Here is a 27502-nt window from a genome sequence, read left to right as displayed (position 1 = left end):
AAAAAACTCGTTACAATACTCTATCGATCACATATCTAAAGCCTCTAACTTAAGTCCTCCATTAATTAGGAAAATTTTCGACAGAAATGTTATATGCACTATGTAGTGTAAATATACCCGTTTTTGCTCGAAAATTTGAGCCCGCCCCTTTAACGTGTCCGTCCAAGCTTCGCTATTGATAGAGATGGCTTTTACAACATATTGTCATTATGGTAGTGAGAATAAAATTTTCCAAATTGTCTGAAAATTGACATTTTAGAAAGCATTAAAGTCGACTAGATTTTCGAAAATTTGGCATTTGGATATTATTTTGAAATAAGACTAATATCAATTTTTCGTAATTGGTTAACTCGGATATTATTTTGAAATAAGACTAATATCAATTTTTCGTAATTGGTTAACTCGTTAAGTTCTTGTCCGGACCGAACTACGACTGAAGTATGGGTCAGCCAAAACCTAAATATTCAAAAGATGATAACTTGCTGCATATTATTCACCCTAAAAGAGTAATCCAAAAGGCAAGCAAACCATGCAATGCAGGTAAAGAAACCTTAAGATCCAAAAGGCATAAATAAAACTACTAGAAAAACCATCAGTTGAACAAACCACAAAGTATAAATAAAGTTATGTACAAAACGTTTAAAAAAACGAGTTAAAAGAGAAGTCGATGCTTGTCAAACTTGAAACCGTGCAACCTTTCTGTACATTTTCTTCTCCAAGACACGAACCATCAACTACCTATCCCTGTCTTAGCTTAGCAGGTATCCGACACATTCATCCATCATCACCATCACCATCACCTCACCACAACTACTGCCACCGTAACCACCACTGCCACGTGTCATGTCCTCTGTACCACCCCACTGCCTACCTGATAATAATTACATATTCACATCTTATATACCTGTTCTGCGCAACCTTAAGAGAGATGAAACGACCCTTGCCCTTCTGTTATCGCGTATAACAGCTTTTCCTTCATCATTTCCTAAAAAAAAAAAAAAAAAAATTGAACCTTCATGAGTGCATGTTTTATACATATTATTAACAATTTAACATGATTGTTTTGATCAAATGATTTACCATCCAACGAATAATATACAGAGGACATGAGTACCTTATCTATGTTAATTATAAAAAGAATACGAATATATCAACAACATAGTGTTTTGTTGGTCAACCCAACTTGACCTGTTTAATTTGACACGTTTTAATTTGAGTCCATTCGACCCTCTTGAACTTGAATCCATTTTGACCCATTTTCCCTACTTTAACCCTTTTTGACCTGTTTCAACTTCGTTTCAAGTAGGGGTGGCAAATGTGACCCATGGGTTGTATTAAAATGTACATAACGGGTCAGAATGGGTCAAACTAATGAAAAGAATATGATCGAAACGGGTCAAAATGGGTTGACAATTCTTGAAGTTTTTTTTTATGAAACGAGAAAAACGGAGAAAACTTTTTAGTATTTTTATTTTTTTAGTTTTTGATTTATATTTGAAATCTCAACCCATTTCAAAAACCCCTCATTAAAAAATTCAAAAAATAATTAAAAAAATCATAACTCGAAATATAAATCAAAAATTAAAAAAGTAAAAGTACTAAAATGTATTCTCTGTTTTTCTCGTTCCATTAAAAAAAAAAACACCCCTTCAAGAAATGACAACTCATTTTGACTCATTTCAATCATATTCTTTTTTTAGTTTGACCCATTATGTACATTTTAATACAACCCATTTAACCCAATGGGTCACATTTCCCACCCCTAGTTTCAAGATATAGGGCTCATAATAAACTAAGCTAGAAAAGAAAGAATGGCTTTTTAACCTTGGAAGAGTACGGAGGCAATTTGAGATAATTAGCACATGTCATCACACTAGGGAGGTCGGCATCCACAAATTTATCGCAATGCTGTCAAGAAACCAACACACAGATACCCGTGTGAAACAAGATTCTAGAAACAATATTTACATACATAGATTCTAAAAAAGAAAAGAAGAAAACAATAATTATAATACAAACCTTGCGTACGATTGTGAGTTTAGGGTTTAGTGATGCCAAACCACCAAGCGGAAGCCGTGGAGCACCCGTCACAAACTTCACAAAAGCCTTTTGCTGCTCATAGTCAAACTCTTGTATGACCTCCAAAAACTGCATTTTTGTAAAAAAAATAAAAATAAAAAGAACAAAGTAATAACTAGTAGATGAATTTGATAATAACTTAATAATACTGACATGTAAAATTGGAGGGCTGCTAGCAGTATATCCATGATCAAACTTGATGAGATCCGAGAGTTGATTTGACTGCCAAAAGAACAACAATGACACGTTTTCCATAGTTAGCATCTGAAAATAATAATATAAGTTTTGACCAATTAAGTGGACCGATAACATACATTCCAAGTTTCACTTTCTCCACATAAGAGGCGTTCTAGTTCTTCATCGGTGAATATCTGAAGATTGCTGATCGGGAAGACCTAAATGAACGAAAACTCAATACGCTTAAACAAATTCTTACAATTAATTAGAAAAAATACAAAAGCAGAAAAAAAACCTGATTAAACCCTGATTTAAAAGCCTCCATTTGTCTAGAAATTCCAGAATTTATTGTTGCATCAACCACAAGTTCAATGTAGTCCTCCAAATTTGCAGAATTTACCTAAAAAATAAATAAAAATTGATCATTTTTAGCTTAAAAGGTCAAGACTGGAAGAAAATGTAAATAAAAAATAACAATAATAAAAAAATAACTACCATTTCTATATCGGGTCCAGAAGCGAGAATATAATCAGGATAGCCCGGAAGAGTAAAATCAAGATGCAAATCTTTGACTTTTGTATCCCGAAAGTGCAGGTCAAGATTATCGGCTGAAATTTCTCCAACTGATTTCAAATACTTTCTTCTTTCAACAAGAGCCCGGAACTCAATAAGGGTCTTACCAAGAACCGGATCAAACGACTGTATATCATATAAACCTAGTTCCTGCAATACCACCAATTTCATAAATTAAAAGAAACATAAAATGATTAAAATCAACGACTTCTTAATTCTTATGTTTTGGAAATATAAACCAGACCTTTCCAAGTAATAATTTATAAAAAGCTTTAGAAAACGGAAGATCCAAAACCCGCCCATCATGCAGGGCCTTCGCCACAATCTGGCCCAATAAGATAAACTTTCGTTTCACCTCGGAAAACTCTATATTCGAGACTGTGGGCCCAGTAGGAGACCACGGGCCTGGAAAGAGCCCAAACAAAGACCCAACATGCCCAGAATCCAAAATATTGTCTCCTCTCCACATCCCAAGGCCCGGTTTCTGAAACTCATTACTCACGAGCGTAAAAAACTCCAATGTCGGCCCGAGGCCAGTTCCAACTTCTTCATCATATTTCACTTCAAGAACCACTTTTTGACTGGCGTGAAGATCCATCATTTTAGCAGCCGATTCAAGAATCTGATGTCGATAAACCAGAAACTTTTTTCGAGGCATAGAAGAGTCGTTTTGGATGCCCGAGTTTGACCCGGATGAAACCCGAGTTTGACTTTGAGGCTTACCGAATGCTGCTAAACGGAAGTACTTGCATCGCGCTTCAAAACTAAACAAGAACGGGCATGATGACATTAGTTCTTTACACCATGATGGCATGCCGCCAGTTGAGATGGCTAATGGGTCCCGCATCTGCTGCTCTAGCTTTTCTGTTAACCTAGTGTTTACAAACTCGTTCTTTAAAATACCTAAAATACCCTCACTTGTTGCTCTTACACCATCTAATTCACTAATTCTTCCTTGAGCAAAGGAGTGGATTTTTTCATGTGATATTATATGGAATTTTAACCTGTTGACCGCTTCCAATATTCTCAAAAGAAACAATAAGTTGAAACATGGAGTTGACTTTTCCACAGTTGACCCGATGTCAGAAAATAGTAGTTCTTTCAAGGCGGATGGTTGACATGCATGACATCCAAAATCTTGGGTAGTGGTTTTTTCTAAATTTGATGTTTTCTTGTATGTTATTTTGTGTATTTGATTCCACAATTCTGCATGGGTGATAGTTTCGTATTTTGCTTTGTGGTGATTGATAACAGCTTGATATAAAGTCAACGCTCGGTCAACTTGCTTTCCGTCAAGGTAAAACGATAGATGACTAGCAGAGTCCTGAAATAAAAACACCAACTTGATATAAAAATACAATCTTTGTGGAAAAAGAAGTATAATACCATAACATGATAGTAAATAATAAAAAATCAGATGATCTTACAGATGACTCAGCAGAAGTCGACCCAGCACTGTTTTGACTTTTAACAGACCCATTTTTATCTTCTTTATTACTTTCTGAGCAAACCTTAGGCCATAAGAACTTTCCAATTGCATCAACATCCGAAAGCGGGTCAACATTTTGAACATCGCCCGAGTAGTCAACTAAAGTCAACTCTCCATCTTCCTTAGCAAACAGAACTTTTAGACACGGGTATGTGGTAGTATGCCTATACGGAACAGTAGCATATGAATTTCTGTGTTTGGATACACTGCTCACCACAACCGGAAAATCTTCAACCGAAGATAGCCCGCTCTGTAATTTAGCTATAAATTCTGATAACGAAAAGTTTGACCAAAATAGTCCACCAAAAGTCTTCAGTCTTCTCTCTGCAACACAGTGTTGACTTTTTGACCCGTTACCAGAACATTGGCCACTGGATAGATAGTTAACTAATGACTCTGTAATTCCACTTTCAACAAATTCAAAAGTGGAAATAACATCCGACCCGTTAAGATGTGACATGATTTGATACAATACATTATCATACTCTTCTTCAGGAGTATTATGAGTGATCATAGAAGCTAATTCAGCAGATAAAGTTTTCAACTTTTCAAGAATATCAGTTGTCCCGTTTGCTGATGTGGACACGTTTTTGTCAAAGTAAGTTGTCCTTATGTTTCTTGCAAGAGTTTGAAGGCAATCGTTTTCCATCTTACAATTCAGTGACGCTGAAGCTGATGAAGATGAAGACTTAGAGTTGTCAAATGAATAACATAAGCATCGTTTTCGACTCGATTCATTCGATAACTGAATATCGTTAAACGCTGAGAACATGAAACTTGAACCCTTTTCTGGGACTATAAGTGCATCGATGGCATAAAGAACTCCTTCCTTTACAAAAGGGTCCACGAAAACATCATTGGTCTTTTTAAGGATAGTGTCGGATATATTAAGTGCTAGCATTATTACATGTCGATCCTTTCGAGTGAACACTCCCGCCAAAAACCTGAAAGGTGGCACATATGAGCTTATCAGCCTCACTTTGCAAAAATCAATCTAATAACTTAAAAATGATAATTTTTAATTTTGAACTTTTCTTGATAAAGCAATTTAGAAGGTTTTACGCATTTGGATAGACTTTGACTGACTTTTTAGTCAACTACCATTTGACACACGTACTAAAAAGTTAAATTGCAAAATTAAGAATCAAGGTTATGTTACCTTGAAATGTTGACTTGTTTAAGCAAATCAAGAAGTGTATCAGAGTTGATGTAATAAATTAGCCTGTCGATAACGCATAAACATCCATAACAAATGTATAAATCAACACCCGAATCAACAACCTGTTATAAAAATGAAACTTGGATTATCCATCATGATAATTATATAAAAAAGTTAGCACATAAGCCCTGCATTCCTACAACATGATTAACAACAACCAACCTGGATCAAAACATGTAACATATCATTCCCAAATGACTTCAAGAAATTAGGGTTTTCCGCCAAAAAAGTAGACTTTTCTTCTGTCAACGGGACTTCTTGATCTCTAGCTACAACGGGTAGCAGTTGAATCAACAATTTCAAAACTTCATGCGCCTGAAGAAACAATATAATCATATATGTCACGTTCAAGCATAAACGAAAATAGATGTTAAATCATGTGAGCATTTGTGCCGTATGACCTGATTGCTTTGACCAACGGCCCGAGGGGAAGGTACCCCGTGTGAAAGATCATAAGTCGACAAAATATCCTTCAAAATTCTACTTATATTAAGATCAAAAAGCGTCTTCACAGCTATCATAGAACCAGAAGCAAGTTTCACAAGTAGTCCAATTAGACCCTGAATATAAGTTCACAAAGGTTAAAAACTGATGACAAAGAAATATAATAATATATATAGATATATAAACATTTGCATACAGTCTCAACAGAATGAGATAAAGTGGTCTTGTTGTTCAAATCAATAAGATGAGCGACTTGATGAATCAACCCGTGTTTAGATAGTTCATCTAGCATCTCCGGTGATCCACGCACTCTTTCGGCTATTTTAATCAAACACGTTGCAACATGTTCAACAAGCTAAAACAATATAAAAAAGAAATAAAAGTCAATAAATTCATTAAAAGATGTGATTTAAGTATCAAACATATTAATATATAATAATAAAGAACCTGGTTGTCCTCATACTGAAGAAGTTGACACAATATTGGAACCACATCCATAAAAGGCGAAAACCCTTCGGAAGGAAGCTTCTCACATATGTTCACCACGGTCGAAAGCGCAACCCTCTTTTTTTATTTCAAAAAAAAAAATAAAAAATTTAATGCACTTTTTAATAGCTAGCTACATAAATATTAATCCTACAATCACCATACCTGAATGCTAGTAGAAAAGAAATCAATATAAGTAAGAACCGCCATTATTGCACCCGCCTGTAAACACGCAAGCGGTTGCTCACGCGATATTTTCTCCAACGCTTGCAAACTCTATAAAATAAACAGAAAAGTTGTGCATATCAGAATCGACAGAGATTTATTTTTAAGAGCGGACGAACAGAACATTTTTGTGAACCGTTCGACAGGAAGTTGGTTTATTTAATAAACGAACAAACATGAACAAAAGACTTTGTTCATTAAGTTAAACAAACAAACATGAGCACATGTCTAGTTTGTTCGGTTATTGTCTGTTCATCTAAGTTTGTTTAAATTCGTTCGTTAATATACCCATTTAAATTTTTTGGGCCCATTACAACTTAGTGTAGTTTTAATAACGTTTTAGGCCTAATGCATCGTTCTTCACATTACTTATAATTGGTTTAGCTCATTATGTCTGTTCATCTATGTTCGTTTATACAGTTAACGAACAACCATAAACGAACACGACCATCCTCATTTTCTTAATGACCGAACACCAACGAGAAAACCTAGATCGTTAAATTGTTCAAGTTCGACCATTTATTCAGTTAAAGATAAACGAAAAGTTTACCTGTTCAGCTACATCCACATACTCAATAGACAACAATCTCTGACAGAGAATCGGAATGCCATTATATCTAATAATAAAACCCGAAGACCGAGGATGACTATCACACAAATAAGTTAAAGCCCGAATCGACAAAAGCATAATCTCCGGGTTCGTTTCATGGCCTGCGAGCTTAATAAGAACGGGCGACAACGAGTTCGCCATTAAACTCGACAACGAACTATCCGCACAAAACGATAGTATTTCACAAAGCTCTCTAAGTGCGTTTTCTTGAGCAAGTTCATCACTTTCACTTTCACCATTTAATACCGATAATACCCTTTTGAACTTTTCTTGATCACCAGAAAGTCTCTGCCTTTGGTACTCACGAATCGCGTGTCGGGCTTTCCTATGCTCAGCATCGACCATATCATCTGAATCACACGACCCGTATGCTGAATCTTTATCCTCGTCGGTCCGGGCCGAGCCCGACCCGGAAGCAGATGAGGATGTTTCCATATCATGGTCATGGGTTTGGTTTGTTGAACTGGTCGGAGTGGTTATTTCAGTTGGTGACACTGATGAACTCGGTCGGAACTCCAACGAACTACAAGTCCGCTTATCGGCTGGAAATTCATCGATGATTTCCGCTCGTTTCTGCCCGCGATTTCCCATCGAAATTTCACTAAAGTTCAATAAAAATAATAATAATAATAATAAGTTTCTGCAAGTCTGCAACAATCTTGATCTTCAATCACCAAAAAAGAAAATAAAAATAAAATAAATAAATAAATAAAATCAGTCACTAAAACATCAATAGTTACCAACAGTTATAATGATCAACAAAAAGTAAGCCAAGTATAAGAAGAAAACAAGCCTTTATTAATTTATAATTATTTAAGCATTTATTTATGTGAAGCTTAAAACCGACATAAACATTAAAGAAAACAAATATATAAATAAATACATACAGGATGCGTATGCTTGTAAAAAGATGATCTTTTTATTAAGTAATCAAAGAAACAAGTGAACAATAATAATAATAATATGTTAGTTAATAATAAGTGATTGATTAATGGATTACCCTGAGTGTGTAAGAGTTGATTGCAGAAATTGATCTTGAAATCCCTAATATTAGTAGGAATTATAAAGAGGGTTTTATTAATTATTGTTATTATTATTATTATTATTATACCCTAATAATAATATACAGAGGAAGGAAATTGGATGATGATGGTGATGTAGAAGAAACAGGGAGGGTATGTATGTATGCGGGTGTTAATGTTTTAGATTGATTCTAAAATTATATAAATGTATAAATAAATGAATATATTGTCACATTTTTTTTATTATTATTAAAATTAGTTTTATACTTTTATTGTTATTATGTTAACAATGTTGAGAAATTTGGGGTGTAGATATGAAAAAAGTGTGATGTTTATTGGAAGGAATCCTTTTGAGTTTTGAATATGATAATTTATAAAAAAAAGTGAGATAGGATTATTCATGAAAGATTCAACTAATGGTTATATTATTTTATTATACAAGTAAAAGATAATTACTCTATTTTAAATATTTTCTTTATGATTGTTTTTATTGTATTTTGATTTAGTTTACTTAATTGATAATATTATGTGGAGTTTTCTTTATTTAAAAGATTTATGTATTATTTATGATATAATTTATTTGAAAGTTTTAACTTTTAAATGGTTATGTAAACTTTTATAAACAACTATTTAATGCAATGTTCTGGTGAAGGAGATGATTTGAGTGTGTTAAAGCTTTTCTTCAAGTGAAAAATGTGTGAAGTTGGATAGAGAAAGATGTTTGGAGGGTCAACGTTAGATTTAAAGAAAGCGTAATCAAGACGCTTACCGTGAAAGGCATTTGTAAAATCAATGACATAAAGACATAACAACTTGCCATTTGGGTATCTAGAGTTGTAAAATATGTTGTCATTTCTCATCCTTAATTAATACATAAAGTGAAATCATAACAACTATACTAGTAAAATCTCATATGTAGCTAAGTTATTTGTAAGGTTTGGAGAGAGTGAGATGTAATACTTCTATCTAAAGAAGATATTAATATGTTGCTTCTAGTGAGATCCTCAGCTCTAAAACCATATATGAATGAAGAACTAAAAGGCAGATGGTAGCATACAAACACCACCATAATATAAAACATCAAAGGGATGTAGAAGGTAACATGCAAAAACCACCAAAAGATATATGGAAAAATAAGCCCCTAGTTAAGTCAAAACAGAACTAACCTCTAAACATCCTTAACCTTAACTTTACATCTCCACTACTATATTTGTACATATGCCCCACAAAAGGTGCAAGTCTCTCAAATCCCGTCTAACCCGTTCATAATTACCGAACATTAGTTACATATCTTGACATGTTGAGTTCCATTTAGATTATAGGAATTGCCTAAAAAAATGGTTGTTTCCATCTAAAAAGGCATATCTAAGAGTCCTCTATACCACACCTCTGGTTTCACTTGTAGAAAGGGGTGTTAGTTTTGAGTCAAATAGACACCAATTTCCCAAAATGGGTCAATATTTGTTAAAGTTCACCAATTTGGTCAAATTAAAAACTCTTATCATTAGGATTTTAATCCAAAATAAATTCTCACAAGTAATATTAAGGTTCAAGGCATCATTTTTCATTGAGAATTATTTGCATGATTATTGTACAACTTCCAAAACAATGCTTGACCAATTTAGGTATTTAAGTCAATAAAATAATGTTATATAAGTCAAAATTCACCAATTTTCCAAATTAGTGCAACTAACATTATTGATTGTAGTATCATCCAAACAACTTCAATAGTGATTGTAAATTTGTAATCATTTTAATTGTATGTTTAAAACTAGCTAATACAAAATTTCACCAGAGTCTAGAAATAATTAATTTCAATAATATCTACTCACATGCACGAACTTATATGATCTCTTTAATTTAAAAAAAAATAAACCACATGTGCCATGTTAGAAACTTCTATTACAAAGATATGTCACATTCAATAGTCAAACTTGAATTTTATACAAAAGCTTGAAAACTTAAGAGTTGGATGACATGACCAACCACTTACTATGAATGGTTTAATTTTCTCTACTAGTTTAAATATTGTGTAAAAAAATATGTCTTGGTCGTTCACTGCTAGAGCTCATTACCGTTGGTTTGTGTATAAACAATCCATTGAACTCTCGTTCTTAATTTCACTAGACAACTTGATAGTGTGACACTTTAGACTTTAGGCAAATCATACATCGTTTTGTTCATAAGAGATACAAGGTGATATACCTTAAATTGTGCATATTTTGCTAAACTATATGTGTTGTTCATAAGCAAATGTAATTTTATATTTGTTTGTACAAGTTTATTTTCACTGCATGTAGAGAATGAATGTTTTTATTTTTCAAGGAATCAAGATTAAAATGGAAGATATAAATTCCACAAATTTTCAGGGATTTAAGATTCAAACTTTAGCTTACCTTTCTTTAAGGTCAAATTTACTTTTCTTTGTTTCATATTTACTTTTAAGAATGAATTCTTTATGCCTTGATTATGTTTCTTTTACTTTAAATATTATGGAGTAGTAGTTTTATACCTTCATTTTTTTTAGGATTTATACCCTTATGAGGGGTAACATTTATTTTGATAAAATGCTCAAGTTTTGACTCAATATTGTATGTTTTTAAAACTCCATAATTAAAATGATCAAGGTTAAACACATATGTAGGCACCAATATCAACATTATTGGTAAACACATAACAATTGTTAAACAATAAAATAAATAACTAAATTTGAATACAAGCATTTACTAAAAATAATTTTGCAACTATGTAAGTTCCAATATTGGTCCACAAAAACTCCAAATTTACACACTACCCCCTACAACTACAAAAACTTACAAACTGACCCAAAAATCACACCTCCAAGTACCAAAAAATTAACACCACATTACCATTCTAACTACTCAAAACCAAACTTCCAAAAACCTCACAATTTCTATTTAAAGAATCTGATATTGAAGACATGAAACAGAACCAACGCTAACGTGCACTGGGTCGAGTAAACGACTCATCAACCGACAAATCTTGACCGTTGGTCATTAGATCAAGAGATCCCATGTTCAAGATTGTATGTCTTGACATTTCATTGGAACTGCGTTCTCGTGCAGCCGTTTCAACTCCCTTTTCTATCAAGATTGCATCTTGTATTTCCTTAATAACTTCTGACATTGAAGGTCTCATGTTCCCGTGTGGTTGCACGCACATTAAAGCTTTCTCAGCTATCTTCCACATTGATTGGATGTCGTATTCGTTACCAAGAGCCGGATCAATGATACCTTGAATGTCCCCATTCTCTATATGCATCTTCGCCTGTCGTCAAATCAATACAATTATTAATAGTAGGGGTGGCAAAACGGTGTTACAGACTGAAACCATTGCAAGGTATGGGACTTGTCCCACATCGGTTGTATGGGCAACTGATGTGGGGTTTATAAGTCAAATGGGTTCTCTCACCTATCAGACTAGTCTTTTGGGTTGAGTTCTTCTGTTTGGCTTGTAACAAACGGGCTCCTCGGCCAAACCATGGTTCAAAACGGGTCGGTTTGGGCCGACCCACAAACAACTTATTTATTTATCTTGGGGATAATGTATGTTGAAGCCACCCATGTTTCATTTGTACCAAATTCGGTCAAAACATGCCTAATAACGAAATGCCCTTAAAACTTGAAAAGACACAAAACAGTAAACTGCGGTTTTCATCCCTATGGCTTGTCCAAATATGCGGTTTTAGTCCAATAGTTTCAAATTTGCACTTTTCGTCCCTGTGGTTTCATTTCACTTGCAATTAAACCCGAATTCTTTAACCTCGTTAAGTCTGGTCATTAAACCCATCAGCATACCCCTCACGTGAGGGACAATTTTGTCCTTTTTCACACTAAATAAACCCCAGTCCTAATTCGCAAGCCCTCTCACGTGAGGGGTTGGGGTGTAATTGGGAAAAAAAAGGACAAAACTGCCCCTCACGTGAGGGGCACGTTGATGTGTTTGATGACCATATTTAATGGGATTAGTAAATTCGGGTTTAATTACAAGTGAAATGAAACCACAGGGACGAAAATCGCAAATTTGAAACTATTGGACTAAAACCGCAGATGTGGACAAATAACAGGGACGAAAACCGCAGTTCCTCAAGACAAAATTACCCTAGTATCAATCTGTCGAAAAGCAACAAATCAACGTGGAAAAAAGGGTCAAATTTGAGTCTTAGAGGTAGGGGATATTATGTGGACTTACCCATTGAACGATGTTACGGCAATTTATACCAACGTTTTCGTTTGAAATCGCTTCTTGACCGGAAATTAACTCGAGAAGAATGACCCCAAAACTATAGATATCAGTTTTCTCTGTTAAGCGGTTTGAAATATAGTACCTACAGTTCACAAGCAATTTTAAGTATTTGTAATATCTCTAAAACACCACTTATAAAATAACCAAAATGTAGTTTGAACAATAAAACTCAAGTAAATATGGTTAAATTTTCATAAAAAGGAAAGTGTTGCTTACTCGGGATCAAGATAGCCAACGGTGCCACGAACAATGCTTGATACATGTGAATTCCCATCAACCGCAAGCTTCAAGAGGCCAAAGTCAGAAACTTTAGCCCTCATATTCTTATCAAGAAGAATGTTGCTTGTTTTCAAATCTCTATGGATGATGGAAGGAACACAACCAGTATGAAGGTACTCAATCCCTAAAAACAAGTTTATAAAAAAACCGAATTAGCATATGTATTCACAAATAAATCTTTATTTCTCTCCAACTAGACTTAAATAACTTAGAACTCATTGTTTATTTATTTATTTATTTATTTTTTTTGCAATTTTCCCTTTGTAGTAACTTAGAACTCGTTATTTTTAATATGAAATGACCAAGAAAAAAAATCTTGATTTCTCTCTAACTAGTCTTAAATCAAATGGAAGTAAGTTGCTATTTTATGCAAATATATGCAATTTGCCCTTTATTAGAACTCATGAACTTAGATATTAAATGACCAAAAAACAAAATCTTGATTTTCAAAAAAGAAAACCTTTGGCAGACTCTTCAGCAATCTCGAGTCGCTTGATCCACTTAATCCCCCTTTCTCTAGCTAAAGGTCCTAAATTTATACATAAAGATTCATCATCACAACAGAAAACCTAAAACTTGAGTCGAGTCTAGTACACAAAGAGATTAAACAAAATCCAAACCGTAAAGATGTTCTTTGAGTGTTCCATTATGCATAAACTCATAAACAAGAATATCCTTCCCTTCTTCTTGGCAAAATCCTAGAAACTGTACCAAGTTCCTATGATGGATTCGTGAAAGAAGGCTCACCTTAATCAGATAAAAAAAAGTATTAAAATAAAATAATCAAGAATTTAGAGAAATTGTTATACCAAATAGTTACCTCATTTGCAAACTCTTTTTTTCCCTGATAAACATTATTATTTTCAAGTATTTTAACAGCAATTTCCCTTCCATCATTTAATTTTCCATAATAAACGGTGCCATATCCTCCCGAGCCAACTTTGTTTTCAAAATTCTTTGTGGCGTTTCGTAGTTCGGATAATGTGAAGCTTTGAGCAGCCTCTGTTGCTGCATTGCTCATTACAGGCACACTGTGTTTGGGCTCTGACCAAAAAAGAGTAAAAATCAACAAACATTTTTTTAGAAAACATAAAATCAATGACTTTGTGTTATAAAATCACATAATCACTTTCATGTGCAAATCCAAACAGGCAAACACCCACCAAGTTGGGCTTTATTAGTTGTACCATGTGCATGAAAGAAATCTAAATACATGTTCCATGAGCTTACCGGTTTTCGAATTTCGTTGGCGAATGAGTATACATGAAGTTATGAACCCTATGAAAAGGGCAGCAGCCCCGATCACCACTCCAATAATTATGTTTCTATTCCGTCTCCCTCCACTGCTTCCTTTATTAAGACTTACATTTCCCGTGTAGCTGAAAAGATTTTAAAAAACATAAAAAACAACACGAAAACGATATAAGTTTGACCTCAAAAGTAGGTGTGTGGAACAAAGACAAATCTTAAAGCAGCATCATTAATTGTGTATGCAAATCTAAAATGTGCTTATAAGCATCTTTGACTTTTAAGAAACATAAACTCAATAATATTTTTTACAAAAAAGAAAAAAACAGTCATGGAGCAAGGAAGAAATACTTACTTTAAGACTAAATTCTTGTTCAGAAGACCGGACGGGATTTCTCCAGTTAACAAGTTATTTTGTATATACCTAGAAAATATTAGGTAAGACAAAGGAAATCTGTTATCAATCTTGATCTTAAGAAGGTCCATGTTTGACTTTCAAATGCAAAAATGTTGACTTTTTAACATCTTTTAGAAGTGGGAATGATATTTCTTTATACCCATGTCCAAAAAACTGTTATTTGCACCTAAATTATGATTTGCTACTAAATTGTGAAAACGATAAAAGTGTATTTTGGAGACAAATGGAATAATAATTTACTTACAATTGACTTAAATTAGGTTGGTCTGCTAATGAGGGAGGCAGGTCACCACTCAAATGATTGTTCTCAAGATGTCTGCATAGACAAAAGTTATTAGTTAAAATAAGCATAAAAAATAATAATTAAACCGCAAGGTATAAGGCTAACAGAAATTATAAAATGTATGTTACATGATCTTTAAATTTGGGCATCCAGTAAAATCAGGAATTGGACCGGTGAGTGCATTCCCATCAAGCCATCTAACATAAAACTAAATGATCAAACACTATCCATTTATTAATCACAAATAAACATCATTAAAAAGATTGAAACTTACAGCTGTTCTAAGCTGGTCATCTTGGTCAACTCAGAAGGAATGCTTCCAGTCAAATTCTTACCAGACAATTTGCTGCATAAAATGTGAGAAAACAATAAAACATCACCTAACAAAACCGCTCATTTTCAATCTTTTTAGTTGACCCACTCATGGAAATATATTCCCAAAGATTTGATGTAATGTATCAAGCAAAGTTATTATTCCAAATGTAATAAGAAAAACATAAGGAATATCATATACGCCACTTATCCATGAAAGCTACACCACTTTCTGTTTAGGCGTAAAAAAGTAATCAACTTTTTTCAAAAAAAAACTTCCTCGGCACCAAGTATTTTCTCATTTATAAAAAAGGATGAAACTTTAAACTTTCTTTCCATTTCGGGTAACCAAATTTCATTTCTTTTATATTCAAAATCCAATATCAAAACTGAAGAAAGTTATTTCTTGATTAATAAAGAAAAAGAAATTTAAAAAAACATACACTGAGATAATCTAAAGTTCGTCATCTAAATTACACTCCACCCACGACCACGCAACGGGCAAACACGGATCGCCACCTTCTTGAGCCCAATCCAACGTCTTATAGCCCGACACTAAACTCGCAGCTACAGCTCCTACAAATCAATCAATCAATCAATCAATCAATCATGCCCAGTAAAATCCCACCGACAGCAAAGCTATAAGTAGGGTCTGGGGAGGGTGGGATGTAGGCACACCGTACCTCTATCCAAAGGAATAGAGAGGTGGCTTCCAGAGAGACCCTCGGCTCTAAGTACATGTGAATGAAGCAAAATAAAGGAAATCAAAGTTTAACAGTTATATAAAAACTACTACTAATTATAATAATATTAATAATAAGATCACAGTTTAACAGCTATATAAAAGCTAATAATAATTATAATAATAATAATAATAATATATGTAAGGGAAATACCATTATGGTATGTGACCTAAATAAGTTAAGTCTAAGCCCTAAGGTATTCAATTCTCTCTAAAAATCCTTAACTTGATTTGCTCACCGTCAAAAGATCCATCACTAATTTTCAAATATTTACTAATCTCAATTGCGTTAACAAGAGGCCCTTGAGTAGAATCATATGTTTTCCCAAACTTAAAAGACAAAACAAACGGAAGCGATATGTTTTCAAATCCCGGCTCATACAAACGGTGTGTCCCTTGAGCGTTTTCTTGGATATTAACAACCGCTTTCGTGAGCTCTGGTGCCCCGGGAAGAACTAGCCGAAACTTTCTAGTCTCGGTGGGATCCAAATCTTCAATCTCAGCAAAATAAGTATACGCCCAACCGTATCCTGGAAACCCATCCAAATTCATACGATAAGTTAACGTCCCGTTTCTTCCCACGACAGCTGTCTGCATAACTTTCTCGGGCGGTTGCTCGTCTTTTCGGGTATCAACCGGTAACTTTGTCGATATCCGATCCGTACCCGCTGCCACATCAACAAGATAATTTGCTTTCTTTTCCAAATCTGATTCCCATATTCTATCAAACGGGTCATCCGGGTATCTAACTGGGTCTTCATTTTCTGCACCAAAATTGATTCTTGCAGAAACACCAAGAAAGAACTCGTTTTCAAACGGTGTAAGGTAAACCGACCCGTTAAACGGTCGAAGCTCAAGTGTGGATATAAACGGTTGCCCGGTTGTTGCATTTGATAAACAGACACTCACAGTAGAATCAGAAGCCAAAAAGATTAGTTCTTGAGACTCGATAATATTTGCATCTGAAATGACGATTGTAGCCCAACGAGTGGGCCCCATGGAAATATCAAACTTTGGGTAGACGTTGTTGGTATCGAAATTGCCATACAAGAATGTTGCTCTAATGAGGTACCTAGTTCGGCTTTTAACGTTAAGCGTGTAACAATATTTTCGGTTATCTGCTGGAAAGTATCTGACGGTTTGATATTGTTGTCTTGTTTCATTTGTGACTGAGATGTTGGTTGTGATCCCGTATATGATTTGGTCATCGGGAGTCCAGTCGAGGCCGAGATTGTCTGTGAAATTGCTTTGACCACCACAGTCAAAACTTATAAAACCTGTTTGTTATGTGATCAAGATTTGTCAACAAAAGTGTCAACTTTGTTGAAAAAGAACATATAATATTGGGCAGGTTGGGTAAGGCAAACCGTTAACGTGGGTCAAAAGTCAAAACGGGTCAACTCGTCAACACTTTTTGTAAATTTTACAAATAACTAACGTCCTAAACATAATTGCACAAACTATATTATTGTAATCATGTATAATTAGTTTGCTAAAATTGGTTTAGGAGGTTGAAACATTTAAACAAGATTTTGGACAACTTCCAATTTTTTAGACTGGTTCGACCGGTTATACTTGGACTTGTTTGACCCGTTGGAAGTAAAGCATAGCCCGGATGAGATATAAACGGGTTAAGATTGCAACTCTGCTACCTCTAATATGTTTAGTGCATATAAGTTTTGCTAATCATATATTGGGCCCCAAAGAGATAATAATAAATGGTGAAAACAAATCATACCAAAAACTTTAATGAGTTGACAAAACATGCTAATTAGTGAGATAAGTTTGAAATTACTTAATTATCCTTAACTTCAACTGCTAATCTGATTATATAATATGATTATTCAAATTGAAATGATTAGTACATCTGAAATCACATCCAAACAAGATTTAATCATTAAACACATGGCAAGTCTTGATATCATTCTTAAATACCTAACAACAAACCAAGTGCAAATCAATATTAAAAAAACAAAACAACTAGAAGCCAAAAGCATTCACCCACCACAAAAACAAGTTTACCTTCACCAGTTTATGAAATTTCCACCCTAAAAAGACATGATTTAAGATAACTATGTATTCCAATTAGGGCACCATTTCAAACCCAAAACTTTCTTGATATGATATCCCAATACTTTCCCTCAAATGTTACAACTTCCATTCCTAAATTCATACACTTTACATACAAAACCACAAATAAATCACCTAAAAATGACATAAAAACAAGAAAGATTGAAACTTTATTCAAAACCCACATCAATCTTGAAAGTTTACACAAAACCCACATCAAGAATGATCAAATTCTACCACAAATTCATAAAAAAAGCAACTAAATTCAAAGAAATCAAAAACTCAAATAAATCACCTAAAAAAGACACAAAAACAAACAAGACTGAAACTTTACCCAAAATCCACATCAATCTTGAAAGTTTACACAAAACCCACATCAAGAATGATAAAATTCTACCACAAATTTAAAAAAAAAAAAAAAAGCAACCAAAATCAAAGAAAACAAAAACCCACATAGCATATTACATGCATATAACTAAGAGAGAAAGAGAACCTGGAATCTGAGCTGTGGTGAGTTCAAAATGAAGAACAAGAACAAAGAACAAGAGTAAGAAGAAGAAGTAACAGTAACAGTTGGTCACCATCTGGTTTCTTCTCAATCTTTGTCCCAAAAAAAAGTAACAATGAGTTTAAATGGAGTAAACTAGCATATGAAAAAGAAAGAAAATATATTTAACTTTTGGTGTGAGAGAGAGAGAGAGAGAAGGTGAAGATGGTGATGAAAGAAAAGTGTGTAGTGCAACTGTGCAAGCTCACTTTAGTGGCTACTGAGTGAGAGCTTATGATATTGAGTTGGGTTTTGGATCTTTTTCTTTAATGACGGTGCCATATTTGTTTACTTTAGATTTGGTACTCATGTCCATCAATTATCACAAGTTAATATTTTAAACCAAGTTTTAGATGTTAATTATTATATGAGAATGGTTTCATGGGACTTATTCAAAATTCGATCTAACTATACAATTAAAATATGTTAATAATAAAGTTTGCAGCTACTAGGGGGAACGGGCTCGTTTACTCGGTTGATTCAAGTAGTGGAGCCGAGTACCTAGGTACCTTAGGGAAACCGCCTCCCTCTTTCCAAGTAGCTAGGCGGGTTTTGAGGTGACACTATCTTATTGGTTGGTTGCGTGAGTAATTTAGTTTGCACGCGCATATATGCATTCAGATAGTGACTAAATATACCATGCATTGTGGCTAATTTATATAATTAGTGGTATAGGGCCTTAAACGTTATCACAATTATCAAGCTATTGGTTCTCAAATTATTGTAATTAAAAGACAAGGAAACAAACGCTATGCAGCTTTTCATATTAAAAGTCATGTATGTTTTTTAAAGCGGATTAAATTATGAATGCAAAAGTTTTGTATCTAGTTGTTTAATACCTATCAATTGAGGTGTAATGCAAGATTACAAAGTGCTTCGTCTTTATCAACTGAGCTGATTTCTACAAGAAGTCTTTTTTAAGAAATCATGTCGTCCTACTAGAGAATGAATTAGAGTTAGTCACATCCAAGCTTCGCCACTCTAGGTAAACCGCAAAGGATTATAAACAATGTTTTTACTAAAAGCGTATTAACTAAAACAAGCTAGGAGTGAGAAATACTTGTAGAAAGCTAAAATTGGCTTGAAGCTTGTGACCCTTATCAAACTTGTGTGATTTTAGGTTTATATGCTACGTATGTACGCATTTACATAATTAATTCATCTTGTGAATCAAGACGAGCTATAGATGTGGATTAACAATCATGGAGTATACAGTGTTGGCATAATGTAAGAAAGTCTATCAAAACACAAATTATTTGTTCTCCCATATAAGAGTCACTTTATCATCGTCACGAGCGTATTATATTTTATTTAATACATTACATGCTCATATTCTCTATCATGAATGAGAGATTGATTGTCAACCAACCATTGATTTGAGTGTCGGAGTGTGGTCCCAAGGCTTCGGCCTTAGACCCACCCTTCTAACGCGTTCTTTATGATTTTACAAATGTTGCATGGGATGGAGAAGACGAAGTGTACCCGTTTCATATCTTCAGATATCGTGAAGATTAGGAGCTCCATCCTGGCGAATTCATTTAACAACAATAATGAAACTCAACATGTACATGACATAATTAAATAACAACTGACCGACCGGGTTTGATTAAGCATAATCGTTAGTTCAACCTGGATCTATTAGTGAGACTAGCTATTAAATTATGATAACGACACATCTGTCTAGATTGATCCGTTGTTCAATCAAACTAAAATTATTAAGATATTTAAAAGATAAAAAGGTATGTCTTTATGCAAAGGTAAACAAACACCAAAGTTTGTTTGGCTCTTTAATAAAAGGCAAATTAGACTAATAAAAATACACCCTTTTAGTAAAGTTTCCACTTTGCCAGTTGTACGGTACACATTTTACTGCTGGAGGTACCACATGTTGATGCATTCATTACTGTCTTTAACAACTCGTTTGAAGATGCTCACCAAATTTTTGAAAAAGTTGAAGGTATTTGTTACTTTGTAGATATTTTTTTGACATATGAATTAAGGATTCCAAATGACATTTATGGTTGTCCATAGAATATTATTAAAGATTGATATATTTCATAACGGGACGTGTAATCTTTACGACGGATGACTGGTTATATTTTTTAAAATTTAACGAGAAATTATCTAGGGAAAGGGTGCAATCCTTTTCCAAGGGAAGTAGGGAGAACCAAATTTGGTAACCGAGATCTATTACATATCTGAGTATTAAAAAGTTAAAGAAAATAATAAGGTACTAAGAGATTACAAGGTATGAATGAAAGTTGAGGTTCTGTTTGTTTGTACTAAGAGATTGAAGATGGTGATTGGTGCATGATGTTGGCTTGCAAGACTCGGACATATCAACTTTGAGGTAATGAAGACGATAGCCAAGAAATTTCTTGTCAGAGGTTTGCCTCAAGTTAAACACGAGTACCAGTGGTGAGGGCCGTGTTTGGTGGGTAAACAAATGAGACACTTGGTCCCAAACTGCGGTGTCCTACAAAGTCACTCGATCTTTGAAGTTGGTACGTGGTGAACAACAGATTGTGTATAGAGAGAGCAATTTGAAAATCGGGTTGGACGAGTGGATGAAAAAGAAGCTAAAAAATAAACATCCTGATTCATCCAAAGACTCTTCTACTATGTTGTAATATCAGCCATGTTGTAAGATATAAATCGAATAAAACATTCTATTTTCTTAAATTTAAAAGTATAAAAGTATACAAGGACTGATCTCGATGACTAGATCCACATTGTTTCTACTTTCTCGGGATACTTTTAAGTATTTGATTAACAATTAAATTATTAAATGGCTTAGTTGAATTAACAATTAAATTATTAACAATTGTTCTTGATAGTTGAAATAGAGTTGAGTTGTATGTTGTCGCTTATGCCATTGTCATTTGTATCGGCCATGTAATAAAATCTGTTTGGATTGTTATATTTGGGCCATTTATAAGCCCAATAGGATAGTTAAATACTTAAGTGTTTTGCACTAGTGAATGGCCGAGATGATCTACACTTAATAGCCCTTTTTCTTTGGTAAGTTTTCGTTATAATATTGGTTTCAAATCAAAAACTAAAATGAGATGAAATGAAACTGTTTAAAACCGAACTGAATTACTTCTGATTTTATTCGGTTTTTCTTCCAAAACATGTATGCGGTTTGAACCGCATAAACCGGATAACAAATAATGATTGTTTGAATATTGTTAGCTCATTCCAACTATAATTTTAGCTCAGTTTTGTTTAGCCAACACAATCTAATAACAAAAAAATGGTTATTTGGTTTTCGCTTTTGACGAAGCTCCCCTAGAAATGAAACATCGAGGCTTCAATTTTCACTGTCGAAAAATCCAATACATGCCAATTCGAACCCAAATAACATTATTTAATGCAAGTAAAGATAAGATGGCTAAATAATGATTAAGTAGAATTGTAACGAATAGTAGCCATATGAGCCGTTCTAGCTCAGTTGGTAGAGCGCGTGGCTTTTAACCACGTGGTCGTGGGTTCGAGTCCGTAATCGCCGGTCAGCCATACGGTGGTGAATCCGTTCCCGGGCCTTGTACACACCGCCCGTCACACTATGGGAGCTGGCCATGCCCGAAGTCGTTACCTTAACCGCAAGGAGGGGGACGCCGAAGGCAGGGCTAGTGACTGGAGAGAAGTCGTAACAAGGTAGCCGTACTGGAAGGTGCGGCTGGATCACCTCCTTTTCAGGCATTCTAATCAATTCAAACAGGTTATCACCTCCATCCCTGTGTAGTCTTCCAATCATATCCAAAATCTTTTCATCACCCAGTTGTCCAGCTGGTACAAATCTTAACGGATGGCGAAATGGTTTTTTTTATCAGTTACCTTAATTTTGAACAATGATTCCTCTTAATCTCATTGAGTCATTGTCATTATTAAATCAATCATAATCAACAACACTTTGGCGTATTTCATAATCAAAATGTTTTTGTAATAATCACTTTTAGATAAAAACCAAATAAATCTTTTCAAAAATAAGTACACATACATTGCATTTTTTTTAAATTATTGTGAAGATAATGATTGCGTTTCTTTTGGATGATAATGATTATGATTGTGAAGATAATGAACACACTTTTTACTAACATTAACAGGTTCTCTACAGTTACATGAATGGGTGATATATTAGCTCCTTTTAGCAGATGCGACAAGATGTTTGTGTGGTAAAGAGGGAGTGCTTTATTATCTCAAATTACAAATAATGATCATAAGGATAAGTAGAAAATCAATTATATAGCAATGACGATAGGGTTAGTTGTTTATCGAACACATTTATAAGCTACTAGTGCTTTTGTCAATGAATAATGTGACGAATCATCGCTGAAAAGCATCCAATGACAACTTGTCTAAATCCAAAGGCTTGTCAAATGCTCGTGACCTGTGGAAAACGATTAGGCCTAGGGCGACCGCATGACAACTAACCATTCGATCATACGCTGTGTCAAGATATCATGTAGGCACAACATCATGGTTATAACATATAAGGTAAGATAAGCATCATGTCATAGATTCCTATTGATTCCAATTCTTGGCATTGACACAAAATCTAAACAATACAAACCACTCGTTCCAGATAAGATACAACGACCAAAAAACGAACAACTCAAATAGTAAAAACATCGTAATTGTTACATATATGTGCATATTTATCAACCTCAAAAAGTAGATTTCCATGACAGTACTTTCTTCACCTTTGAGCATTTAGTACTGATCATACAACACACGATCCTAATAACTTTGATATTTTCAAGAAATATCATCCCACTAAGACAGTATCGAAAATTGTTTTGGTCTGTCTTCCTTAGATATCAAATTCCTATCATCTTCGTGTAAACCGTTCACCATCTCCTTAACGATCTCAATAATAAGATGAAATATACGTATCTTGACTTGGCCTCTTGTGGGTGGAAACCTTGTATGTGCTTTCATCATGTGTGCTTTCAAAAGAAGAGATAAATAGGTTTGATATTGGAAGAATTCAAGTGTGTTTAATGAAGCTATTTGTAGGATTATCACATATATATACACACACAAACATATAATGTCATGAGTATGTACTTTCTTGGAAAGCACGGAATGACGTCATAAATGGTAACATGTATTAGCTACTCATGCACAGTTGAACACATGATGATTGAAACATAAAGAGAATGAATAAGTCAAGTCACTTGAAATGGTCTACAAAAGTGAAATAATAATAGTCAGTGGATATCCAAATGGGTCAAAACATGACCCGAGATGTTACCTTAGGAAATGACTTTGAATGGTCTGCCACCCAACATGTTCCCTTTGAAAGCTCAGTAACATGGGACAGTTCGACAAGGGTACAATTATTCCCAAGAAACACAGTACGAAACAAAATCTATTTAGAGTTGAGAGACATGAGTGATTTGAAAATGAGTACTTTAAAATCTTAAGTCAACAATGTATAAAAGTCTAATGATTATTATTGTTGGAATAATTGTTTGGGATAACGTTTGTAAAACATATTGTATTTGCAAAATGAATTTTCAAAACACGTCTCACATTTTTTTTTCATGAACAAGTTTTCTAGAGAGAAAATAGGGTAATCACTTCATATGATTTATACACGTATTTGGTTATTTACGTTCTATAACATTCACAAAAGGAGGGAGGAGGGGAAATTCTGTTGATGTCCGTGAAGAAAGGGAGAAACCTGAACGGGTAGAGGCGGACAACACCAACATGGATGAGAAAGGCCCAAGGCGTCCGTGACTCCCATTAAATAAGCTCTAAGTACTATTTTAATAGTCTTTTTGCGGAGTTTTTTTACCAAAATGGGGATAGTGGAAAAAGTATTTATCTAAATGAGTGATTTGAAAACTATTTACCAAAATAGGTATTTTTCAAAACCTTATCTTTCTCACTTCTAACCTTATTAGATGTAAACATTTTTTTTATATAAAATACACTTTAAATATTTTAAAGCATCTTCTTGTAACTTATTTAGCCATATTTTTCTAACTATAAAATATTTACTTTCTTTTTTCTCTCTTCATTCTTTAAAAATGTTTTCTCTCCTCCTTCATCAAAAAGTTTTTTTTTCTTTTTATTTCAAACCACACGTACGTATATTTTTTTTGCCCCATTTAATATTTTTATGCTTTTAAATAGGATAAAAGATTGTTTATTTAAACTGATTATGTATTTAAATACTCTTATTTTTTACATTAATAATATGCATGTTGTTCTCTATATTTATTGACTTAAAACATCATAAACGTATAAATGTAAAATTAAGAATATTATAATCATTTAAATAAAACATCCTTTATCTTATTAAAAAACATAACAATATTAAACATAAATATACGTACGTATGATTTTAAATAATAAAACAAATTGCACGATATAAGAAAAATAGTTTTTAATTAGTGAAGACAAAAATTGTGAGTAACATATAATCATATATAAGTTGAAAATCAATTGTTATTTTCAGATTGTGATTTTTTAAGTATCCTAATTGAATCGAGCATTAAAATACATTTTATTTTGTAATTCTATAATTAAAATATGGTTAAATAAGTTAAATAAAAATGTTTTAAAATATTTAAAGTATCTATACTCTATAATAAATAAAAATTTCTAAATGCCACATGTGATCATCAAAGTGATAGTTACAAAATTTTTCCATCTTCTCTCTCATATTATATACATTTGAAATTTCTCTTTCTTATTAATAATTTTGTATTTTATTTTTTTTACTTTTTAATCATTTATTTTCTCTTTTAAATAATTATTTCTAGATTTAAAAACTTTTATACCAACATAAATATGTTATTCTGTTTTATACATATATATAATATTAGTTACTAATATTAGGTATTTATAAGTAAACTTATTTTCACGTTAATTTTGAATAATGAATTGAAACATTGAAATTTTAAATATATCATTTTAATAATAGTTTTATAAGAAATGATATTATTAGATGAAGAAACAAGATTAATTTAAAATTAAAATTCAATAAACTTTAACTTATTAAATATATTCTTTTTACCAAATTACAAGTCTTTTTCTTTCAAACATTGAAAAGAAGAATTCTCTATTGATGTATTTCTTAGTGTTTATGTTAACTTAAATGAGTGGGTTTTTTAACCGGTTAAAATATCAAATATGGTTCGGGTCAAAACAGTTTATGATTTGAATGAGTTTCGGTCCACGGGTTGGCTTAAAAAAGTAGCAATTTATAACTTTTTTTAATTTACTATTTAATCAATTAATCACTTATGTTAAGTTTATTATCTTAAAAATCCACAAAAAATATAAACACTAGACTACATGTTTTGGTTTTCAGGTATATAAGACAACTTCTTATTTTTAGAATACAAATGTTAGACATTAGCATGCTATTAATCATATCATAATTTGACTTTGTATATGCTTATATTATTGAAGATTTCAAAAATATAGATTTCTTTAGTGAGCGAGTTGTACTTGCAACAAAAAATGAGGTCGACCTAAAAATTAGCAAAAATTTGCTATCCATGTTTCTGGGTGATGAAAAATATTACCATTCTTTATATGGTATCTATCATACATAAAATGATACGTTACAAGAAACTATTAGTTTCCTGATGTTTTAAATGACCTTAAAATCTAAGGTTGTCAAGTTATAGGTTAGTCCTAAAAGCCGATATTCAAGTGATGCTGCTTAAAATAATAACTAGCACACTGGTCTATGCAATGAAATTAAACTATATGTGAAAGAACATTATGATAATCGTGTCATGGAAGCCGAAATCATATCCGAAAGTAATATTGGAACTCACACTTTTATTCTTAAAGAAATCCTATACCTTTAGATAAAATGATTAATTTCAAAGAATGAAATTTTCACTTTATTTTTGTTTTGCAATGAAAATTAATAAAAGATAAGATCAATTATTATAGATGGTTTGTTTATGAGACAATTTATTTTAACTCATGGGTCAATTATGTGGTGCATTATATAGAGTTAAAAGCAGAAAAATGTGAAACTACTAAGTTTTGATATATAAAGTAACGTTACAAATAAAACTAAAAATATCATGTACAAAGAAATATTTAGAAATTGATGAAATTTTTAACAACTTTTTATTTTCATATTGTGTAATCTAAAATTTATTCTACCATATAATAAATCTTTATGTCATTTAAACATATTTTTGTATTTCACATTGTGTTATTATTTAAATAAATTTTTTATTCTAACCCGTGTGCTATTTTTATATAGAAAATGTTTACATCTAATAAGGTTAGGAGTGAGAAAGATAAAGTTTAAAAAAATAGCCATTTTAGTAAATAGTTTTCAAATTACCCATTTAAATAATGTTTCCATCATCCCCATTTTGGTAAAAAAAAACTTCTTTTTACGATTGGTTATCGTCCTTGCCATAATTGTGTATCTTATTACATTTTGCTATGGTAAATAAATTCTAAATGAGAGCACTAAGGCTTGTTTATCTAAACCCACAAATGAATAAATATTTAAGAAGCAAAACACGATATAAGTTAACTGTTCAATCGGTTAATTTGGTTTTCTAAACATATTTACCTGAAATCGAACCAATATAATAGGTTATAAACAATGTTAAAGTTGAAAGAGGTTTTTTGTTTTGTAATTTCGTTCTAAATAACTTTCGTAACGTTTCCGTTGATATTTTTACTTGCCTCTTAAGAGGACTAGGGGTGGTGCGTGATGGTTTCACCATCACGCGTGATGGACACCGCCGCCGACCCTCTCATCACACGCGTGATGAGAGGGTCTCTGTGATGGCCATCACACGTTGAGATTCCAAGAAAATGAGCCCCGGGGGGGGGGGGGGGGGGGTTATGACCGTTGGGAGAGTTAAAAAAAAACTTATTTAACCTATATAAATAACTCAAATCTATCTTCAAAAGAAACTCAAATCCAACTCAAATGCAACTCAAATCTTCTACTACAAACAACATTTTAACATCACACCAATGGAGAGTTCTAGGAAACGTGAGTTGG

The 27502-nt window shown here is 33.1% G+C and overlaps 1 protein-coding gene and 1 pseudogene across 2 annotated transcripts; both read right to left on the bottom strand.

The window, feature by feature from the left end:
* Positions 1 to 576: 576 nt before the first annotated feature.
* On the bottom strand, positions 577 to 8462 carry LOC143622965 (E3 ubiquitin-protein ligase UPL4-like). Its single transcript, XM_077093972.1, has 17 exons — positions 8303 to 8462; positions 7243 to 7903; positions 6633 to 6743; positions 6429 to 6545; positions 6178 to 6336; positions 5939 to 6097; positions 5700 to 5852; positions 5478 to 5599; positions 4257 to 5262; positions 3074 to 4153; positions 2752 to 2979; positions 2552 to 2656; positions 2394 to 2474; positions 2233 to 2301; positions 2020 to 2148; positions 1825 to 1908; positions 577 to 985 (listed from the first exon to the last, which is right to left on the bottom strand). The coding sequence occupies exons 2-17, from the start codon at positions 7891 to 7893 to the stop codon at positions 920 to 922; spliced, it is 4320 nt and encodes a 1439-aa protein (XP_076950087.1). The 5' UTR covers positions 7894 to 7903; positions 8303 to 8462; the 3' UTR covers positions 577 to 919.
* Positions 8463 to 11010: 2548 nt separating this feature from the next.
* On the bottom strand, positions 11011 to 18727 carry LOC143622964 (putative LRR receptor-like serine/threonine-protein kinase At1g67720; annotated as a pseudogene). The gene is made up of 14 exons (XR_013151805.1): positions 18436 to 18727; positions 16112 to 17149; positions 15574 to 15706; positions 15093 to 15164; positions 14947 to 15015; positions 14780 to 14851; positions 14473 to 14541; positions 14100 to 14248; positions 13690 to 13913; positions 13490 to 13616; positions 13330 to 13398; positions 12807 to 12993; positions 12537 to 12672; positions 11011 to 11612 (listed from the first exon to the last, which is right to left on the bottom strand). The product of XR_013151805.1 is annotated as a putative LRR receptor-like serine/threonine-protein kinase At1g67720 (transcript).
* Between the last annotated feature and the right edge of the window lie 8775 nt (positions 18728 to 27502).

Source organism: Bidens hawaiensis, unplaced genomic scaffold (assembly GCF_021521415.1).
Source record: "Bidens hawaiensis isolate Kalapana, Puna unplaced genomic scaffold, B.hawaiensis_p1.1 tig00003244_1, whole genome shotgun sequence".
Classification (NCBI taxonomy): Eukaryota; Viridiplantae; Streptophyta; class Magnoliopsida; order Asterales; family Asteraceae; genus Bidens; species Bidens hawaiensis.
Note: the sequence above shows the minus strand (reverse complement) of the source record. Positions and strands in the feature narration are given on the sequence as shown.

Bases quoted from the DNA above. Each gene is read 5' to 3' on its own strand.
- LOC143622965 (XM_077093972.1), bottom strand. From the start codon at position 7,893: ATGGGAAATCGCGGGCAGAAACGAGCGGAAATCATCGATGAATTTCCA. The intron at 6,098-6,177 runs GTATGCAAATGT...ACTTATATTCAG, and splicing joins TATCTCATTCTGTTGAGACT to GGTCTAATTGGACTACTTGT. The intron at 5,263-5,477 runs GTAACATAACCT...GCCACCTTTCAG, and splicing joins AAACAAGTCAACATTTCAAG to GTTTTTGGCGGGAGTGTTCA.